The sequence below is a fragment of the Lampetra planeri genome, chromosome 43 (assembly GCF_965212315.1).
Source record: "Lampetra planeri chromosome 43, kcLamPlan1.2.h2, whole genome shotgun sequence".
NCBI lineage: Eukaryota > Metazoa > Chordata > Hyperoartia > Petromyzontiformes > Petromyzontidae > Lampetra > Lampetra planeri.
Genome location: NC_136149.1, coordinates 9,893,031 through 9,913,702, shown reverse-complemented (window position 1 = coordinate 9,913,702; position 20,672 = coordinate 9,893,031). Strand labels below are relative to the sequence as shown.

Genomic DNA, 20,672 nt, shown 5'->3' with positions numbered 1-20,672 from the left:
ACTGCTACCACCACTATCAATACCACCACTAACACTATCACTACTACCACTATCACTGCTACCACCACTATCACTACCACCACCACTATCATTGTTCCCACGACCCTCATTGATTCCTGCACCCAAGTTGAGGATAAGGACTACCAGACTCACGGATTCATCTCATCCACACTGTGATCAATCACAATTACAATCCAGGCCACAACAACACACTCACCACACTGCAGGTCACAACAACACACTCACTCACCATACTGCAGATCACCTCACTTCTCCCTCTCTCTGTCTTCTTTCACACGACTCAACTTGGCATCTCCTTCCGATCATCTCTTCCCTAAAGTCTCTTATAATATACAGTACTAGCTTTACTACCCGGCTTCGCCCGGGACTTGGATTCTTGTCTTGGATTAATTTAATATTCCCTTATAGTTCACTGAAAACCCCTGAAAATATGTCATGCTTGCAAGAAAGATAAAAGCGGAAACAAATCAATGTAACTAAATCGGATGTTTTTCACTCATTTGTGCGTGATACATGGCCCACGCGGAGGGTGGGGGGGATGCGTGACGTCAGCAGGCAAACTGCATAACGCTGCCGCATGCGGGTGACGTCACAGATGTGACGTCACAGATGTGACGTCACTGCTCACTTGCCGTGCAATATATTAAATCCATTATTCCCCCCCCCAAAATACAAAAGTCTATTTTTATACTTTTTACATTGTGTACAGCATGGAAGCTCCCCACATGCCAAATTTCAAGTTTTTAGCATGTTGGGAAGTATGATAAACATTTCGAACAGACACACATATCCACATATTCCCCTTTTATATATATTTTCGTTATAAGGACACGTGTTAAACTCTTTTACAAATGTTATTGCACGGTGTGTTGCTGGCTGCTTGACTTTTTTTGCTTGTGCGTTTGGGCCCGTGCTGAGCATCTGTTTTAAAAACAACATAAAACAACATGAACAAATATAAACAGAATAAAACATAAAACCAGCCCTTGCCCGCATGTCCCCCTTAGGAGCGACGCTGAGCGTGATCGTGGACATCAACATCGACATGGCCGTGGTGGTATCGGCCTGCATTGCGGTGCTCTACACGCTTGTGGGAGGGCTCTACTCCGTGGCCTACACGGACGTCGTGCAGCTTATCTGCATCTTCCTGGGCCTGGTCAGAGTCCCGTCTCATCACAAATAAGATAAAGATCCTCCGTATAGCCTTAACAGACTGTTGGGGCAAGTGCTGTTCGTGAGCGCCTATGAAGGCCGTCACGGTACACGAGGTGGCCAGCACCACGCCCGACTGCCTTTGTCTCCCCAGTGACGATGTTTATAAACCGCACCAGGTACTCATTTGAAGCTGAGTCTACTTAGGGGAGGCCCAGGATCGATTCAGATAATCGACACTGGTGTTGACCATGAGCAGGTATCGAACTCGGGTTGCTGGGTTCGTAGCATAGCGCGCTAACCGCTACGCCACCGCTAACACAGCACCCACGACCACCCCCAGGGTTGCCATTGATCTGGGTTGGACCAGAATAGTTCAAGAGTTGGCACATGTTCAAATAGCAGAGATTGATTTGTACTGATATCTGATAACCAGCACTAATTGTTTAACTTCATAACAGAAACATACACAGTTTTGTTAGACCTAGGCTGACTAATACATGTCAGGGTTTGGTCTGTGTAAAAATATGGCAACCCCAACCACTTACCCACCCACTCACCCAGACAGCCAAGAGGGTTGCCATCTGTTAAGGTTTGACTCGCTACATTCGAAGAATTGGCATCTGTATGCCGGGTGAATAGACCCAGGCCGATTTGTTTGACACAATCACTGACCCACGACGAGGAGCAGCTAATAATTAAACCAGTGATATAACAGCGTCCCTATAGAGCCTGTATGATGCACCTGTCAATTTAAAGCATTTCTTCTCACTATTCAAGCTTGAAAATCGTGTCAGACAGCCCAAGCCACGGCTAACATACATCATCCAAATGAGTCGTCTTTTTTCGAGCTGCATCTTCCTTTAAGAAAGTGAAAAACACCACAGAGTGATGCCCCCGAGGGCAGCTCCAGAGGAGCAGACACATCATGGCCAGAAGAGATGATAGCCGGTGGTCGAGACTTAAGACAGTTAAGGGAGTAAGCACGCTGGAGAAATGCTTTTCCTTTAGAACTGCTTTATAGTTTTCTTTAGAACAGCTTTTTGTGTTTAGTTTGTTGGCCTTCCCCTGCACCTCCTATTAGCTTGGTTGAATACGTACGGTGCAAGAGAAATTCAACATCCATACATAATGTAAATTGTCCACCACAGAGATGAGAGTGTTGAAATCACCACCTGTGCAAGATGTGACTAATATTGCTGCATTGCAAGACCATGAAATAGGAAATACGAAAGTGACTTTGTATTGCTCCACTTACAATATTGACCAGCAGCGCATTACATTATTAACTCAGATTTTAAGATGGCGATGGCTCAAGGTCTTTATTCAGCAGTGGAAAGAGAATGGCTGATGATGACGTGCGTGTTTGTCATTGCAGGGTCTCAGCGTTCCGTTTGCCCTGATGAACCCGGCCGTGAGCAGCATCTCGGAAACGGCTCACGCATCCGACACGCAGCCCGGCTGGCTGGGCAGCGTGGATCCGCGTGACGCCTTCATCTGGGTGGACAACTACCTCCTGCTCGTACGTTTGGCACGTCACAACCACAACAAATCGTCGAGAGGGATTCGGTTGATGATGTGGCTGTGGGTGGGTCCAGGGCAACCTCACAGTGACCCTGACCCAAGGGTGCATTTTGAGATATGGAGATAGTTTAATCACCCAACTCCCCTAACGATATTAAGGATCCAAAAATAATTGAGCAATATGCTAAATGTATTTGGAAATAACAATCGTCAATGTTCTCGCAACAACATTCTTCATACAAGAGGTTTTACAAGAAAGATATCCAACCCAAAGAAATTGTATGTTCAGAGTGGAGAAGTTTTCTGTTTTTAGCAAACCGCTTTATCACACACCATCACAGAGCAAATAATTTCACCACTGTTACACAGAGTGGTTTTTTCTTCTTATAGTAGGACATTCAGAAGAGAGTGTTATTTTCCTTAATAGTCACAAGTCTATTTTGTTCTTGGCACCCACCACCTCATTAGTTTTACACTGTGACACGTTCAACAGACACTGGCAGCCTATTCCAGATTAGACCTCGCTTCACGCGAACTCGTCGGTCGTCTTCCCATCGGTTTGTTCTCCAAGGTGTCGGCTTGCATGCTCGTTCTAAGCATGGACTAAATTGCCTAGACTCGCTTGGCTCGTTCTGATATCTCACCGCTTGTCCAACCAACACGGACCCTCATTGGTGTTCTGCCTCCGGACTCCTGAAAGGCTAAAATAAAAAAATATATATACATAATTCTTTCTTACACCACATATACTCATATTCACTTAATGCAACCTCAGATGTCAGTGTAATGCGATGAGACAATGTTCTGTCCAACTAATGCTTATTGCGTCCTTGCTTCACCAAGCACCCACGAAGGAATGTGTTCCTCTGCAACGCTGCATCTGCGTCAGCCCTCCGGCATAATGTGAACTCTGATTTTTAATTCCCGGTATTTCATTGAAAATGCTGTTCACCCCTCCCTCTCTGAGCATGGCTTAGGTACATTTTTCCCCCTTATTGACTCAGCCCTTGTGATTTAGCTTATCTTACAACTGGAAATAATGAGAGCAAAGGTGTGCGGGAGAAACGGGGAGATGTGGGGAGGGAGGTGGGTGAAATAACATGGAGGGAGGAGAGGAATAGAGAGGGAAAGGTATAAAAGGGGACAACAATAGAGAAACAGATATAAACGGAGGCAGTGTGAGAAATGGATATTAATTGAGATATATAGTACCAAGAAGGCAAGAGAAAGGTGGAGACAGATAGACGTTTTGCTGACTGGCTGGCTGGCGCAGAGAGACGGATATGATGGCCATGTCCAAAGGAGTTGCGGATTGCCTGCCTTTCATCATTTTACATCAAAATGTACTCACATTTCGTCACATGGCGATCTGACATTGTTGCTTTGATCTTTAATAGAGACAACCCATTGGAATATGGAATTTCCATGGCTAGTTAGAGACCCTTGGCCGGGAATGAGCGCCAATTAATACCCGTTTGAATATGGAGCCACTCTGACCTGTAGAGCAATTGCTGCGTGAATCAACGTTGTCAGCTGCGCTGCACGTGGTTTATAATCTGGCACTGCGGAGGTCAGCGAGGGTTGGTGGATTACACACTCACAAACCTCCCTCCCTACCCATGAGCATCCCTGCACCTCCCAGCGAAAACTTTGCCCGTTACCAACTCGGCAGCGTTTTGAGATGCAATTTGCACGAATGATGCAACATACAAATAAAACATTGTTATTATAAGTTTGCATGGTTGCAGTTTCTATCATCTGATGTATGTTTGTGCACTGCTTTTGATATCTCCTGTAATTTGTTTGTTTTTGCACTAATTTCTGTTTTCTCTGCCCTGATTTGTTTTCTTGTTTTTTGTTCTGATTTCTTGACTTGAAATCTTTAAACGTTTTTGCAGATGCTGGGCGGAATCCCATGGCAGGTTTACTTCCAGCGTGTTTTGTCCGCGTCGTCAGCTGCCTACGCACAGGTGCTGTCCTACCTGGCGGCATTCGGCTGCCTTGTGATGGCTGTGCCCTGCATCATCATCGGTGCTGTGGGGGCCTCGACGAGTAAGCGTGGATCACCGTTTCTCTCGGTCTCTTCTGGCCTCATTCATCATCATCATCATGTAGGGTTGTCACCTTTCACATAGGAGACCAAACACACACAGGGGTGCCGCGGTGGCGAGATGTTATCTCCCTTGCCTGGTATGCAGGAGGTCATGGGTTCGATCCTGACCCTGATGACACCTGCTGTATATGTGGAGTTTGCATGTTCTCTCTCCTTGTGGTCACGTGTATTTTTCTCCAGGTCCTCTGGTTTTCCCCTCCACATTTAGAAACATGCGTTTATGGTATTTGGCTGCTATACATTTCCACACGATAAGCCACTTTGTTAAGCTATCATTTCTGGTCCGGTTGCTTCTGAAAAAGAGCTACATGGCTCAGTGGGCCTTACCTAGCAAAATAAGAATAGTTTAGTTTTTAAACCCTGACAAATTTCTCAGTCAACCTAGGTCTATCAAAACCGTGCAGTAGTCTACTGTAATAAAGTTAGACACAATATTTCCATATCTATTTCGATTTAAAGCTTTCGTGACTGCAGGGATTCATCTTCTTGGTTCTTTCGGTAAAGTCACGTAGAATGGAAATAATAAAAAGAAAACATAATAAAATAATATCTAGTTACAAATAAATTAACATACTCTTAGTTTTTTCGGAAAGTCACGGAGGTAAAAAATGAAATTAAAATTTATAAAAAATAAAATAATAAAAATCACGACGTTTCGGAGGCAACACAAGTCTCCGTCATCAGGTGGGACCGTCACAGCCAGATTTGCTGTATCAAGTGAGGCAGGGATTCCAAGATGCAAGTTGTTAAATACAAGTTAAGGGGGAGGAGAGGGGGGGAGCTTATCAGAATGTGGTAGCCAATGAACGGAATGTATCGGGAGGGGGGGGGGCTAAAAGAGAGCACGAGGTGCACGAGGTGCACGTAGATGTGGACGTGTTTGTGCGCAAGTCCCTGTTGGTGCGCATGATAACGTATTGGAAGGGGGGGGGGGCGGGGCTAAAAGAGAGCACGAGGTGCAAGTGTATGTAGACATGCCTGTGCACAAGTACCTGTTAGTGCACATGATAGAAGAGAACGAAAATGCCCATGTTGTTTATACCAGTGTTGGCTGACACTAAAGAGAGTACTGTTAAACGCTGGGGATGTTAATACTCGGTAAAGTTAAATAGTGCCTGTCAGATAAGATGGTCCAAAAATGTGTAGTTAAATATTTTTTGCATGGTTAATAACATCTTTCCAATGATTACTAAGTTTGAACCCATCATCACGGTGGAAATTATGTCTGTGTTTGTATATCTGAATGACTTCGTGTACAAACCTTTGATGGTAGCCAGAGGGTTTGCAGAGCACCTTGGTCTCGGAAAAAACAATATCATGAAAGCCTACCGCGTTGTAGCAATGATCGGCAACAGCGGAAGACTCAATTTTGCCATGTTTCAAATCTGACTTGTGCTCGCGGACACGATCAGAGACATGACGTTTCGTTACCCCAATGTAACAATCACCACAGCTGCAACTCAGTTTATAGACTCCAGGGTATTGGAAGTCAGGGATGGCATCCTTCACAGATGGAATTAGATCACGGATTTTATATACTGTACTGAATCAGACTTGGATCTTATGTTTGTTTAGAATTTTGGAGATCTTTTTCGTCACGCCTGCTATGTATGGCAACGTGATAGTTTTGATCGAGTTTCAAGTGGCTGTTTCTGTATGGTGGGAGAAACAGCTTGGCGGATGGTGCGTTCAGAGTATCCGTTCATCCTGAGGGCCCGATGTACATGTCTTAATTCACTGGCCAGGTGGTGTTGGTCAGAAATGCCATGAGCTCTGTGGTATAGCGTTTTGATGAGATAATTCTTTTGAGATGGGTGGTGGTGGGAATCAGGTTTCAAGTAGGAATCTGTGTGGGTGGCTTTCCTGTAGACAGAATGTCCCAAGGATCCGTCATGTCTCCTCTCAAACAGAATATCTAAGAATGGTAGTTTGCCATCTTTCTCCACTTCCATGGTGAATCTGATGGATGGGTGTCTGGAATTGATGTGGTTCAAGAAGTGGTACAATGCTGGGAGGCCATGTGGCCAAATGACGAAAGTGTCATCCACATACCTCTTCCACAGGGAAGGACGCAGGGTGGATGTCTGGATGGCGTCTGATTCAAACTTTTCTATGAACATGTTGGCTATTACTGGTGACAAGGGGGAGCCCATAGGGGTACCCTCATTCTGTTTGTAGAAGGTGCCATTCCAGGTAAAATAAGTGTTGGTGAGGCAATGCCTAACCAGCGCAGGTACATCCGAATTCAATCCATGTTGGACCAAGTCCTCAATTATTGTTAGGGTGTCAGGCACTGGGACTTTGGTAAACAGAGATACTACATCAAAACTGACGAGGATATCATCAGGAGATAGTACCATGTCCTTGACCATAGAGACTAATTGGGTTGAGTTGAGTACTGCCAAAGAGGTCTTGCCTGTGAAGGGAAGCAGAGTATCTGATAGAAAACGGACTAGTTTGTAGGTAGGGGAGTTGATCGTCGACACGATGGGTCGTAGCGGGGTGCCTTCTTTATGGATCTTGGGAAGACCATAGAGTCTGGGAGGTCTAGCCGCCGAGGGTTTTAGAGAGGGACGTTTGGTTGGTTCGATTAGGGAAGTTGAACTCGTGATGATCTTGTTGGTTTTGTCGTTAGGCTGTTAGTAGGATCGCTTTTAATTTTGGAGTAACTCCCATCATTAAGTAGGTCCAGGATTTTGTTGTTGTATGATTCTTTATCCATGATGACCGTGGCATTGTTCTTGTCTGCCGAGAGGATGACTATATCCTCTCTCTTTTTTAGGTTAGCGAGTTCAGAGCGTTCGTTTTTGCTAATGTTACTAGTGGGTTTCTTAGCATTCTTAAGAATAGTGGCTATTTCAGCTCTTGCTACATCCGCATGGATGTGTCCTATGCCTCTAAGGGCAACATCAACCTGAGAAATGACATCCTCTACTGGTATATATTTAGAGGTGACAGCGAAATTTAGTCCTTTGGCCAGTACCGTTTTCAGATTGTCAGAAATTTGGATGTTACTCTGATTAATAACGGTCTTGTTTACATCCAGCTTTGTGATTTGTGGCTCTGATTTCTTCTTAGATAGGAGGTTGAATTTAGAAATCAGGTTGGCTTTGCATTTGGCTGACAGTGAGTCAGCAGAGGCAGAAGTCATGTTGAAAACGTGGTTCCAATCAGAAGGGGACATTTTTTGTGTTAACATTAAATGTGTTTGTAAGAGAGTCTTGTCTAAATTATCAAGTTCAACTCGGAGTAACCTTATTCTCTCCGAGATTAGTGATAGGCTAGCTTTAAATAAAATATGTTTAGAGTTCGGTGAAGACACAGCAGCAGATGTGAGTGTGAAAGCGATGGGTATTACCTTGTTATCGCGGCATCTCTTGAGGAAGGCCAGCGTCTCGAGAAGCTGTGACTTCTTGTCTCGTTGTCTGTTAAAAAATCTAACAGAGAGGTGAAATTCCTCTCCGTAGAGGGTATTAATTTTATATTTGAAGCTTTCGTGATTGCAAGGATTCATACTCTTAGTTTTTTCGGTAAAGTCACGTAGGTAAAAAATGAAATAAAAATTAATAAAAATAAAATAATAAAAATCACGACGTTTCGGAGGCAACACAAGTCTCCGTCATCAGGTGGGACCGTCACAGCCAGATTTGCTGTATCAAGTGAGGCAGGGATTCCAAGATGCAAGTTCTTAAATACAAGTTAAGGGGGAGGCGAGGGGGGGAGCTTATCAGAATGTGGTAGCCAATGAATGGAACGTATCGGGAGGGGGGGGGGGCGGGGCTAAAAGAGAGCACGAGGTGCAAGTGTATGTGGACATGCCTGTGCACAAGTACCTGTTGGTGCACATGATAGAAGAGAACGAAAATGCCCATGTTGTTTATACCAGTGTTGGCTGACATTAAAGAGTGCACTGTTAAACGCTGGGGATGTTAACACTCGGTAAAGTAAAATAGTGCCTGTCAGATAAGATGGTCCAAAAATGTGTAGTTAAATCTTTATTGCATGGTTAATAACATCTTTCCAATGATTACTAAGTTTGTACCCATCATCATGGTTGAAATTATGTCTGTGTTTGTATATCTGAATAGCTTCGTGTACAAACCTTTGATGGTAGCCAGAGGGTTTGCAGAGCACCTTGGTCTCGGAAAAAACTATATCATGAGAGCCCACCGCATTGTAGCAAATAAATTAACTGTCACCTGAAAAAACGGATACCTTTATCCAAACTGTCCTGGTCAAACCAAGACAGGTGGCAACCCCAACATTGTTATCATCAGACATCATTGCTAAACTATCCACCGTTGGATGGAAGTTGCCCCAAGCAGTTGCCATCTGTCATGGTATTGTGATGCAATGTAACGTCGTTGATGCAAATTGGTGATCAAAAAAGCGGTAAAGGTTTGTCCAGGAAGGGAAGCCACAGGCAAGTGGCAGTGAAGGATAGCCATAATCGGAGCCAACAATGTCCCAGGCTCTACGCTCTTACATTGGGATGTTTAGCCAACTCCAAGTTGCATTGAGGTGTGGTTGTGGCATCGGCGCCTTTGGCCACAACGTCATCTTGATCTGGACCGATAACCGCGTGTCTTGCAGACTGGAACGAGACGAGCTACGGCCTGCCTGACCCCAAGGCTCGCAATGAGAGTGACATGATCCTGCCCATCGTGATGCAGCACCTGTGCCCCGAGTACATCTCCTTCTTTGGCCTGGGCGCCGTGGCGGCAGCCGTCATGTCCTCCGCCGATTCCTCCATCCTCTCTGCCTCCTCCATGTTCGCTCGCAACATCTACAAGTTGGCCGTGCGACAGCAGGTGCCAATATCGGTGGTAGTAGTAGTGGTGGTGGATCATAATAAGAGTGACAATAGTGACACGTGTGTTTGATTGAGCTTCCCTCATTCATGGCGGTGGGCATCTCTTACGCTTGACAAGCAACTTACACCAAATCCCATCTCAACGCACGTGTGAAAGTGCACCCTCAGTGGCAGCTGTTACCACGTGACGCGAGATAACCCAGCACCTGGCCTGCGAATGGGCATTAGTTAGGCGGTAGGGGGGCGATGTTTGCTGTGCATAATCCCCATGGAGTACAGAAAAACCTCGCTGAATGCAGAGGTTTACGTTCCTGGAAAATGCCGTGTGGGCCAAAACCGCGTTTGACAAATAACACTGGTCAACAAAAAAAAACATTTTTTTCTGGCCTGGACTTTTGCAGCTGCTGATTCCAAATCTGATCTCAGATTTTCTCTATCACATCTCATTTTGATGCTATCGGCATACCCCATTTTCATTGATTTTACCCGAAATTAACTGTCACTTATGATTGCAAGTTGTAGCGAGTCAGTGACTGCTTTAGTGTTAAAATATGGTGCTGTATTTTTAGGATAGTGTGTTAATAATATCATTTTATGTAGATATCCACATTTATTTAATATTTTTCTTCTGAAGTTTTTATTGAAAATGCAATATTTGATATCTCAAAAACCTGATGTGATAGACAAAAACTGATGCCAGATTTGGAATCAGCACCCCAAATTTACCTTAAAACCGTTGGAATACCTTATGCCAGAAAAAGTGTGTTGACCAGTGTAATAGATCTTGTAACGCGCACGTAAATTATCATACCCTCCCTCTTTGTTTAACTAATTATATATGATGCTGCCCCTACTTGGTATCACATTTAAATAAAAACAGACAAACGATACATGTAAATATATATATTTTTTTAAATTAGAACATAGAATCAAATAAAATAAGTGAAACTGATTACATTTTTTGTACTCACAATGAATGATGGTGAAGATGATGTTGGTTGGGAGATGTTGGAAGGAGCTCAGAGGGTTGAGGAGCCCTCTCCAGGGTCAGTTGGAGACCCCCTGGGAGCATTCAGGAAAGTGCCAAAGTACTGGGCACTGCTTTCACTTTTGCTTTCTTATAAATATCCGTGAAGGTGGCTAGCCTTCTCCTTTACCACTGCACTACTAAGAGGCACTTATCTTTGCATGTGGTCCTCCTCGATCTACACATCTAGAGCCTTTTCCATTGTCTCTATCAGTGGATCACGCCAGGAAACAAAGGACAGCACTGGCTGGGGTGCTGGCATAAACACCGCCCCTTGTTCTCCGATTCCTTGAACATTCTCACAGTCGATTAATTCAAGCCATAGTATGGGCTGTGTCTCACTTAACTAGGGAGATATGTTCTGTGACAAGCGAAAACTCGTTAAACGATCATCGTTTTCCCATTCACTCCCATGTTAGAAGCTAAGCTACGATCGTTCTCCAATCGATACGCAAACATTTTGCTCTTTTTGCGGACAAACAGGTCTAAAGTCAAAGTTGTTGGTTGTAGGGATTCTCGTAGAAAGAAAGTGCAGTAAGGGAGACACGCCTGTACCTTCTAACGGATGCAACACTCTCACCTCTAGCAAGCTTATCTCTAACTGCACTTTTTTCACTGAAGTTATAACTTTTCTCTGCTTTTATCGCTACAATCGCCACCACCACCACTCAACTTACTCTTCGGGGCCATGAATAGAAAGTGAGACCGCATGAGAGTGTTGGGGGGAGAAGATGGAGACAAAATAATAATCTGTAGCATAGCTAAACTAAAAATAAACTAAACTATTGACGAAAAAATAATAGATCACGACGTTTCGATCTCAACACAAGCAACCGTCATCAGGTGTGAAACAAACACAGCAGGAGGCCTGCTGACATAGCTCCTATGTCAGCAGGCCTCCTGCTGTGTTTGTGCTGACATAGGAGCTACGTCAGCAGGCCTCCTGCTGTGTTTGTTTTACACCTGATGACGGTTGCTTGTGTTGTGATCGAAACGTCGTGATCTATTATTTTTTCGACCTACGTGACTTTACCGAAATAACCAAAGAGTATGGATTCCTGCAGTCACGAAAGCTTCAAATCAAGATTAAACTATTGAGCTATATGGCTTTTCTTCAGAAGTGGCCTGGCCACAATTGATAGCTCAACGAATTGGCTATCATGTGGAAATTTATAGTGAGTCAAATACTCGAAGCGAGGGGGTTAACATCTCGCCAGTACAAGCGGATCGTGCACCACTTTTCAATGCGGAGATGAGAATCTCAGCGGTGTAAAACCACATGTAGCCGAAACATGACCCCCGTGTTCTGGAAAACACAGACGTCATTCGGTGAACCGTGGTTTTTTAATTGGGCAAATTTGGACCATGACACCAGCACACAATGGCCTCACTCGTTTAGAATCCTTAACGTTCACTGTGAAGCAGACAGCACCCATGTTTATCTCTGGGCCATGTAACCGCCACTTTTTAATCCGGCGGTGTGGAGGTTCCAGTGCTCACCGCTCGTTGGGAGGGGTGGGGTGTCTCCCACGTGGAGCCGGACATTCAGCAATGGAATTGCCAAAGGTGACAATATTAGGTTACCAATGACTTACAAAAAAACCCATAAACTCACAGAGAAACACCGGATTCACACAAGGACCCGCAGGCACTCACAGACTCACACAAGGACCCAAACAAAGAATCTTGAGACTAACAATCAAATTCTAGACTGGGTTTGGCATTGGGTGTCTCATAATCAGTCAGGTTTACTTAAACTAATGCTGTTGTCTGCCAGATGTTTATAGACAAGGACCCTTTCTGTTCACTCTGTTATGGGTCAGAGTTCCCATTACCAGAAACCTGTGTGGCCAATGGAACGTGTAGAACTTTATTTTGTGGAGGGACTGCTATGGGAGGGAGGGGATGGGTATTGTTTACTTTTTTAAAAATACATTACTTATATTCTCCACATTGACGCAAATCACGATATTGTACTATATACAGAAAAAGGTTTGAAACCCATCGGATTAAAGTTGTGCACAGCTGTAATCACCGCTGTCTGTCGTTCCGCAGGCCTCCGACACGGAGATTGTGTGGGTAATGCGCATCACCGTCTTCTTCTTCGGTTTCGCCGCCACAGCCTTGGCCCTGCTCGCCAAATCCGTCTATGGCCTCTGGTATCTGAGCTCGGACCTGGTGTACGTCATCCTCTTTCCGCAACTAATCTGCGTGCTCTTCATCAAAGGCGCCAACACGTATGGCTCGATCACAGCCTACGTGGTGGGCCTGCTCTTCCGCATCAGCGGCGGGGAGCCCTATCTGCACCTCGACCCGCTTATATGCTACCCGGGCTGCTATGTCACCGACTTTGGGCAGGGCCCCGTCACCGTGCAGCGATTCCCGTTCAAGACGCTCTCCATGCTTGTGTCCTTCCACGTGAACATTGCCGTCTCTTACCTGGCCAAGTACCTGTTCGAGAAGGGGCACCTGTCGCCGCGCTTTGACTTCCTCGATTGCGTCGTCGCCATGGACAGCCGCGAGACGCTGGAGAAGGCCACGCTGGTGCGGGGTGGCTCTGCCTACCCCATGGACGCGAGCGATGGGGCCGTGGGTCCAGCGGCGGCCGTGGCTGCGATGGCCGGAGGAGGCGGAGGTGGCGGTAGTGGTGGCTTGCTCATGGCCGAGTTAGCACCGGCCGTTTTGGCGAGCGTCGGGGGGGCGGTGCTGCTGCAGACGTCGGCGGCGGCGGGGAGCGGCAGTGGCGGCGGACGGGCCCGGTTTGCGAGGTCTCGCCGAGGCCCTGAGCTGGTGGCAGCAGCGGAGGCCGCAGCGAACGACAGCAGTAACAGCGACGGCAGCAGTGGAGGAGGAGGGGGGGTGCTGAGTTCTGCATCGTCTCCCGAGGAGATCTCCCACGGCGTGCCACGCTGAGGCCTCGTGAGGGCCCAAACGTGAAACGTGAATGAAAAAGTGATGAGGTGGCGGTGGCGGGGCAGAGCAGATCGGTAGAAGGTGGAGCACAATGGTCAACCACATTCTAGCCCTAACCCTAACCAACAACCTAACCTGGCCTAGGCCTAACCCTGACCCTAGTGCCCACACGTTTTGTTCATTTTTTCACGTTTGGTCTTTTACAGAATGGGTCCTCCACAGCCTCCTCTTCTTCAACAATCGAGATCACCCAAATATATCATTCACCCTTCGAGCAATCGCGTATAACCGTCTTGTTGAGTGCGCATCTCCGCACATTTAATACCATCTCGGAATGGTCTGCACATGTTTAATGCTCAGTAACGTCATCAAGTGCTGCTTCTTTAAACGCTCTTTCATCTCTAGACATAGCACCCTCGTTACTAACTGCGAGGTCCATCTAGTTTCACATCCTACTCAGTCTAGACAGCCTTCCATCTTCGGTCACTGCTGCTTGCCCTTCCAGGTCAGGACTTCCAAGACACTACAAATCTCCAAATTTTGACTAAAAACGTAACTGTTTAAATGTCTTTCTGTAGTTATTTTCAAACGTCTTTCTCACTTCCTCTTTCTTTGGTTGATGTTAACTATTTTCACCTTTCCCTGAGAACGATTGTTTTAATGGGGCTTTATAGATGTAAAGTATATCAAGTTTAAATGCTTAATGCAAACAGTCCACCTCAATGGTAAACGATGCTTAATATTTCAAAGTAAAACCTGTTCTTAAAACATGTCTGGAGAGTATCTCGAATGAGTACAGTCTATGTTCAAAAATAGTTTCCCCTCTTAATGGACTTCGCAACACGACAAAAAGCTCTTGCCTACTAGCGACGCAATGGGTGCGTAATGATCCACCTGAACTTCCCTCTCTCACGTCCGCCAGCAAGTTTATGAGATTGGCAAACTTTAGCATCCCGATTCACGAATCTACAATTTTTATTTAGTTTTTTCAAATGCTACTTCATTGCATTTTTTTCTCTCAATGTTTCGGTAAAATTTCGTACTACTTAACCTACTAAAATAACGTAATATGTATCTCGAACCAAATATTGGCACGTGCATAAACGCTCATTGAATGAAGTTGGCCAAACATCCCAATATAGGATGGCAAAGCTTGGGCAATTATATGTGCACCGTTTCCGGCTTCCTTCCCAAGTGCTTGTCCGTGTTTTTTTCCCTGTGCCTCCATGCGAACAAAAATTATGTGCGCGTTACAAAATCTACAGCAGAGTGTGGGCTGCACTTTGCGCTAAATAGTGCCGCTGTGTAAAAATAAGACATTGTTATACGTATACACTTTGTAAATAATTGATTCTCTGCACAAAGTGATACACCGATCAAAAGCCTTAGAGTAGATGTTAATTGATGAACCAATGCATTGATGAACCAATACATACAGTATATAGTTTATACAGTACGGTACTGTAAATTGCTCTGTTTTGCTAGATTATCACCATTCTTTAAGACTCCTGGGTAGACTAGGCCATTTTCGACTTACGATATTTTCAACTTACGATGGGGTCGTCGTAACGCATCTCCATCGTAAGTCGGGGACTACCTGTATATCTACAAGACAAGAGCTCTTTGTGTTTCGTGGCTTGTCTTCCTGTACCTACGCACTCGTACATATATACACACAGCTCTGTGTAAAGTAGTGACATGTCTTCGTCTTCCCATGCCTCTTGGGAAGATTATAGTCTCGTGGCTCTGGCCACTTACGTGATGTGTGTTGGTGTTACTGTGAAATTAATCGCATCGGAAACGATCCGTCATCCGTGTTGTCTTATCAAAACCGCGACGTGGACTTTTGCACCAAAAAGAAATGAACACCTCGGGATACCACCCGTCCAGTTGTCCCACACATCCTGAACAGTCTGGGAATTGGGGTTTGTGTTCGGGTCGTGCAGGAACCGACTTGTATCAAGACCTGGTACAAGTTTTTTTGTGTTGCACTTTATTACAGTAACCTGCACAGTTCTGAGAATAGGCCCGAGTGCTGACTTGAGAGAATATGTATAGGTATGGTCTGTGGTGGAATAGGTGACAGCCAAAGTGCACTGGCTGATACAAGCTTCATCTCATCAAATAATTGTTTTCATGTTTTCAAGTGCATAATAAAGGTTTTTGGGTTAGATTACAAAAATGTGTCGTTAAACCCGCCACCACCCAACAGCCAATTAGTAAGGTTTGTCACGTAAACAAAATATGACAATTAGTTCCTAGTTCAGTACACCGGTGTGTTGGAGAGGAAACCCACAACATTTACAATTTGTGTACAGTATTTCGCCGGTAATTACAACCAACCTCATCAGGCGACAGTCAGTTGTGGAGAAATACTCCTGTTTTGGTCTTAAATAGTGAGATAAATGTGATGTCATCACTTGGATCCAATCAGGTGCGAAGACCAGAGGGGGGGGGGGGGGGTGTTAACGTATTAATATCAATTACTATTATTGGTTGTGTTACTACCAACGAAAGTGACTGGTACTGGAATTGCAAGTGTTGTGGGTTTACTCTGCAATACTGGTGTGCTGCAGTAGTAACTAAGTAGCATGTTTTGTTTACCTGACAAATCGTATTAATTGGTTATCGTATGGTGGCAGGTTTAACGACACATTTATATTTACCCGATATAACCAAAAAACCTCTTATGGATATTTGGAGCGAAAGCCTACGTGTTTTCAAATGGTTTACACGTTCATTAAGCGAATAATTATTGGACATCCTCAGCTTCTTACATTAATGACTTTGTGTCATATGTCTCATAGCTTTCACCTCCTTCGAGAAGCTGTCCCTGCACATTAAAAAAAAAAATTGCCGATGAAACACTGTCAAAACCGGTCCCGAGTTTGCTTGTGTTGAGCCGATGCTGCTGAAGTGATGTGCTCCCCAGCAGGTCAATTATAGACACGGGGAGGGCGCGCATTGCCCACTTCGTTATGTCTTACAACATGAGGTCTTCATGGTTCACGGCATTGGTTCAACACAAGCAAAGTCTCCACCGGTTACGACATTCAGTGTCTTATCAGCAGGGTCAGGATTGCTTGCACCGATGTATGTATGTATGTGAACTTATTTCGCACTGTACGTAGACAACCGTGCTAATTTGAGGTGCGGGGAAGGACAACTAAACACAAAAAGCAGTTCTAGAGAAATGCGCTTTCAATCTAGTTGATTAAAAAGTGTACAGCTACAGTGGCTTCTAATATCGGAAGAGCGTCCCAGACAGCCGCAGAAGCGCATCTGAAAGCGCGCGATGCGGTGACCGTCTGTGATGGGACTGCTTGATGAACTGTCAGGCTATTCTAGGCGGGGGCCATCTTTGTTAGATGTGGGTCCTTGTTCCGGTTCAAAACGCGATAATGCACAATACATTAATAAGCGTCGTTGTAGAGAATGTCAGCTACAAAATAAATAATGAGACCATGCTGTAGTAGCGATGGGAAGGGGGTGAGTGTTTGAATGCCGTCACACTCGAGTTACTGCTTCTTAATTGCGAGCGGCTGCACCTCGTGGCAGCCTCGACCCAGTGCCCCCGGGCACGCGCTGATTGAGCCGCCGCCTCGCGTGGGGAGATCGCTTTCGGGGGCTGACGTCGAGTAGTGAATGGTGGTGGTGGTTGTGAACGGCCGTAAAACAGTGGGATTGGTGGATCATGCTGGCATGATGGTGATTACGGTGACAGCAATGATGGTGGTGGAAATATTTGTGGTCGTGGTGTTGCCGAAATTGACAATGAAGATGGTGATCAAAATAGTGGCCGTAATAAATTCGCATCAAAACGGTGGTGTAAACAATGGTGATGATAGCGATAGTGGTGATTATGATGGCGTTCATGATTGTGGTGGTAGTCATGATGGTGATGATTATGATGGTGGCCGTGGTGACAATAACGGGGATGAAAGTAATGATTGTGATGGTTGAGATGGTGATAATTGCACTGGTCAACATACTTTTTCTGGCATAAGGTATTCCAACGGTTTTATTGTAATCTTGGGGTGCTGATTCCAAATCTGGCATCAGTTTTTGTCTATCACATCAGGTTTTTGAGATATCAAATATTGCATTTTCAATAAAAACTGCAGAAGAAAAATATTAAATAAATGTGGATATCTACATAAAATGACATTATAAACACACTATCCTAAAAATACAGCACCATATTTTAACACTAAAGCAGTCACTGACTCGCAACAACTTGCAATCATAACTGACAGAGTTAATTTCGGATAAAATCAATGAAAATGGGGTATGCCGATAGCATAAAATGAGATGTGATAGAGCAAATCTGAGATCAGATTTGGAATCAGCACCCTGAAATTAGTCTAAAACAGCTGCAAAAGTCCAGGCCAGAAAAAAACGTTTGTTTTTGTTGACCAGTTATCAGCATATGGCAGATGATGAGGCAGTACACAAAGTAGGTTCTCTACAGTTGAGAATTCTCCCACATGCAAAATAACTTTCAAATAATATTAAACGCCGATCGAGCAGAATCCCTAGACTCCGCGATGCTTTCTCCTTGGAAAATGTTTCCAAATATATATATTTAAATAATTCTATATCGACAATTGTAAAATTAAATTCCCATGGCAGGAGCAGTCTCCCTATGCAACAATTATCGTGTTGACTTACAATATAGTACTCTATAAACTCCCAAAGAGTTATGATGGGCTGAGTTCAGTGCACAGGTGTCTGTCTCCTTACTAACACAGCGGTCCTCTTGCTCAAAGTCTAGCCCCTTGCCATGACGTCGACACCCTCCACTGACTCAGGGCCAGAAATAGAGACAAGCACAGGCTTCATTGCTCATATACGCAGAGACACCTCCTGCTGTGACGTCGCCACAGTTGTTGCCGACAGCAAATGACGTTAGCAAGGTTGTTGCCGACAGCAATGAGGTCACCACAGTTGCTGATAGCAACAGCCGCCGTTCACACAAAGTGGCGGTGGCGTCGCCACGACGCTTGTGGCATGCTCGGTGCACTTTGGGGCGGCTGACACACACCCCCACGTGTAACGCGTATCCAAGCACAACAGGAGAATGGATAGCCAGCTGCCACAGTGGTGCAATGGGCAGCACACTTGATTTGTAACTGAAATCGCGCCGGTTCGATTCCATCTCCAGGCGTGGCAGCTGAAGCAATCAACAGTATAAAGAGTTATGTCATGCGTGGCGGGGTAGAGTGTGAGCATGCCTTGCTCTTCCAAGACGGCTGATCAGCATGGAAGAGTAGACCAAAACACCACTGTCGAGTTCCCTCTCGTAGTCGAGGCATTTCCGTAAGCAATGGCAAGGCTGTGCCTGTACTGCGAAACTGAAGGCACTCCGTGCATCCATTACAAACATCCCACTGGGAACGGTTACCGGTTTACAACGGTTCTCGTTGAACAACCCTATGTGCAAAAGCACCGATTATCGAGGAGCTCTATCGCCCTTGGCTGTGTTACTTTGTAAGCGCGACGGAATCTCGTCTTCAATCTGCCCCTCCTGCATCACTCTCGAGTCATTGTCCTCGTGATTATGGGTACCGTGGTTTCCGTGAGGCGCGATCCATAGGCGTGTGCTTGACTCGAGTTTTGAGGCGCAAGTCTTGAACAGTTTGGAGAAGTCTACGATCATCATCTATCGTGCCTGCCAATCCGCACTAATTTTGCCAAACTACCATCGATTGGTAGCCACTGTAATCTGCGAGCTCAGATATCTGGCTTTCTGATTGGCCGAGATATGCGGGAGTTCATGGCAGCTATCTAATACCTTCACCATGAACTATTAGCAGCACACATTCTGCCGAAGTTGGAATCCTGTTACCGTTGTCATATCTTGGGGTCAATCACCAAATGTATACCTCGCTGCAGGTGGCAGAACTTAAGAGTACAGCAGGAGTCAGGATTATGTATGACCCAGCACTTATTGATTCGCTCCAGTCACTCACTGATTCAGAGGTGGTAAATCACCCCCTCCGCTATCACTACTACTGTGGTTACCGTTTCCGTAAACGTCATTCATTGACTCCTCAATGTTGAGGACTCGGCCTACCAGACTAATCGTCTCATCCGCACTGTATTCATCCACCTCCACACTGCGGGTCACAACAACACACTCATCACACTGCAGGTCACAACAATACTCACCCAATCACTCACCCACTGGCTCACCCATTCACCACACTGCAGGTCACACCAACACACTCATCCACCCACTCACCACAATGCAGGTCACAACACGCACCCACTCACTACACAGCAGCTCACCCACTCACCACACTGCAGGTCACAATAACACACTCACCTAATCACTCACCACACTGAAGGTCACAACAACACAATCACCCACTCACTCGATCACTCACCACACCGTAGGTCACAGCAACACACTCACTCACGCAATCACCCAATTCATCACCCACTCATCAAATTGCAGGTCACCTCACTTCTCATTCTACTTCTGCCCACACACTGCTCCACTGTGGAATATTCCCCGAGCTTTTATAATAACGAGCCTCTTATATAATCACTCATAGCTAACCTTGCTCAATTCAAGAATCGTGCCACACTATCATCTATTACGTTGATAGTGCTGTTGCTGGCCACGTGACGTTTTGGTCCTGTGTTTAACAACTGTATTCACATTATATACACGGACATAAACATATATATATACACACAGCGTTTGGTTTTGCGTAGCCGATGTGTGTCAAAATTATGAACTGTGCTTCATTAGCTTGGAGAGTGTTGTCTTTGGTTCCAGTAAATATAAGTACATACGTCGATGCGTTTGTGTCCTATGTTTTTGCGTGTACGGGCTCTCTCCAGTTGTGTAACTAACTACGTAGGATTTCCAATAGAGCAGTGGTTCTTAACTTGGGGTGCACGCACCTAACTGGGGATGCGAGATGCCCTTTCTGGGCGTGCGAGACATGGACAGATTTTTTAGAAGGCAAATAATCGAAACACAAATTAAGCACGGTCACGTAAGTACCAACTACTTTGTGTCATAAAACCTATGTATTTATTAACATTACAAAACATTTTACGGTTGAGAACCAAATGAATGCAGGCTAAGTTAAAGG

At 45.2% G+C, this 20,672-nt stretch overlaps 1 protein-coding gene across 2 annotated transcripts in view; it reads left to right on the top strand.

The window, feature by feature from the left end:
• The window catches only part of LOC144732709 (high-affinity choline transporter 1-like), a 90,589-nt gene extending 70,222 nt beyond the window's left edge, over positions 1–20,367 (top strand). For both annotated transcript variants that reach the window (XM_078614293.1, XM_078614294.1), the window contains 5 exons: positions 1,029–1,177; positions 2,552–2,695; positions 4,596–4,749; positions 9,404–9,621; positions 12,706–20,367. In XM_078614293.1, the coding sequence (XP_078470419.1) occupies positions 1,029–1,177; positions 2,552–2,695; positions 4,596–4,749; positions 9,404–9,621; positions 12,706–13,563 (1,523 nt within the window). In that variant the 3' untranslated portion in view covers positions 13,564–20,367. The remainder of the gene's footprint in view (positions 1–1,028; positions 1,178–2,551; positions 2,696–4,595; positions 4,750–9,403; positions 9,622–12,705) is intronic.
• Positions 20,368–20,672: the final 305 nt, after the last annotated feature.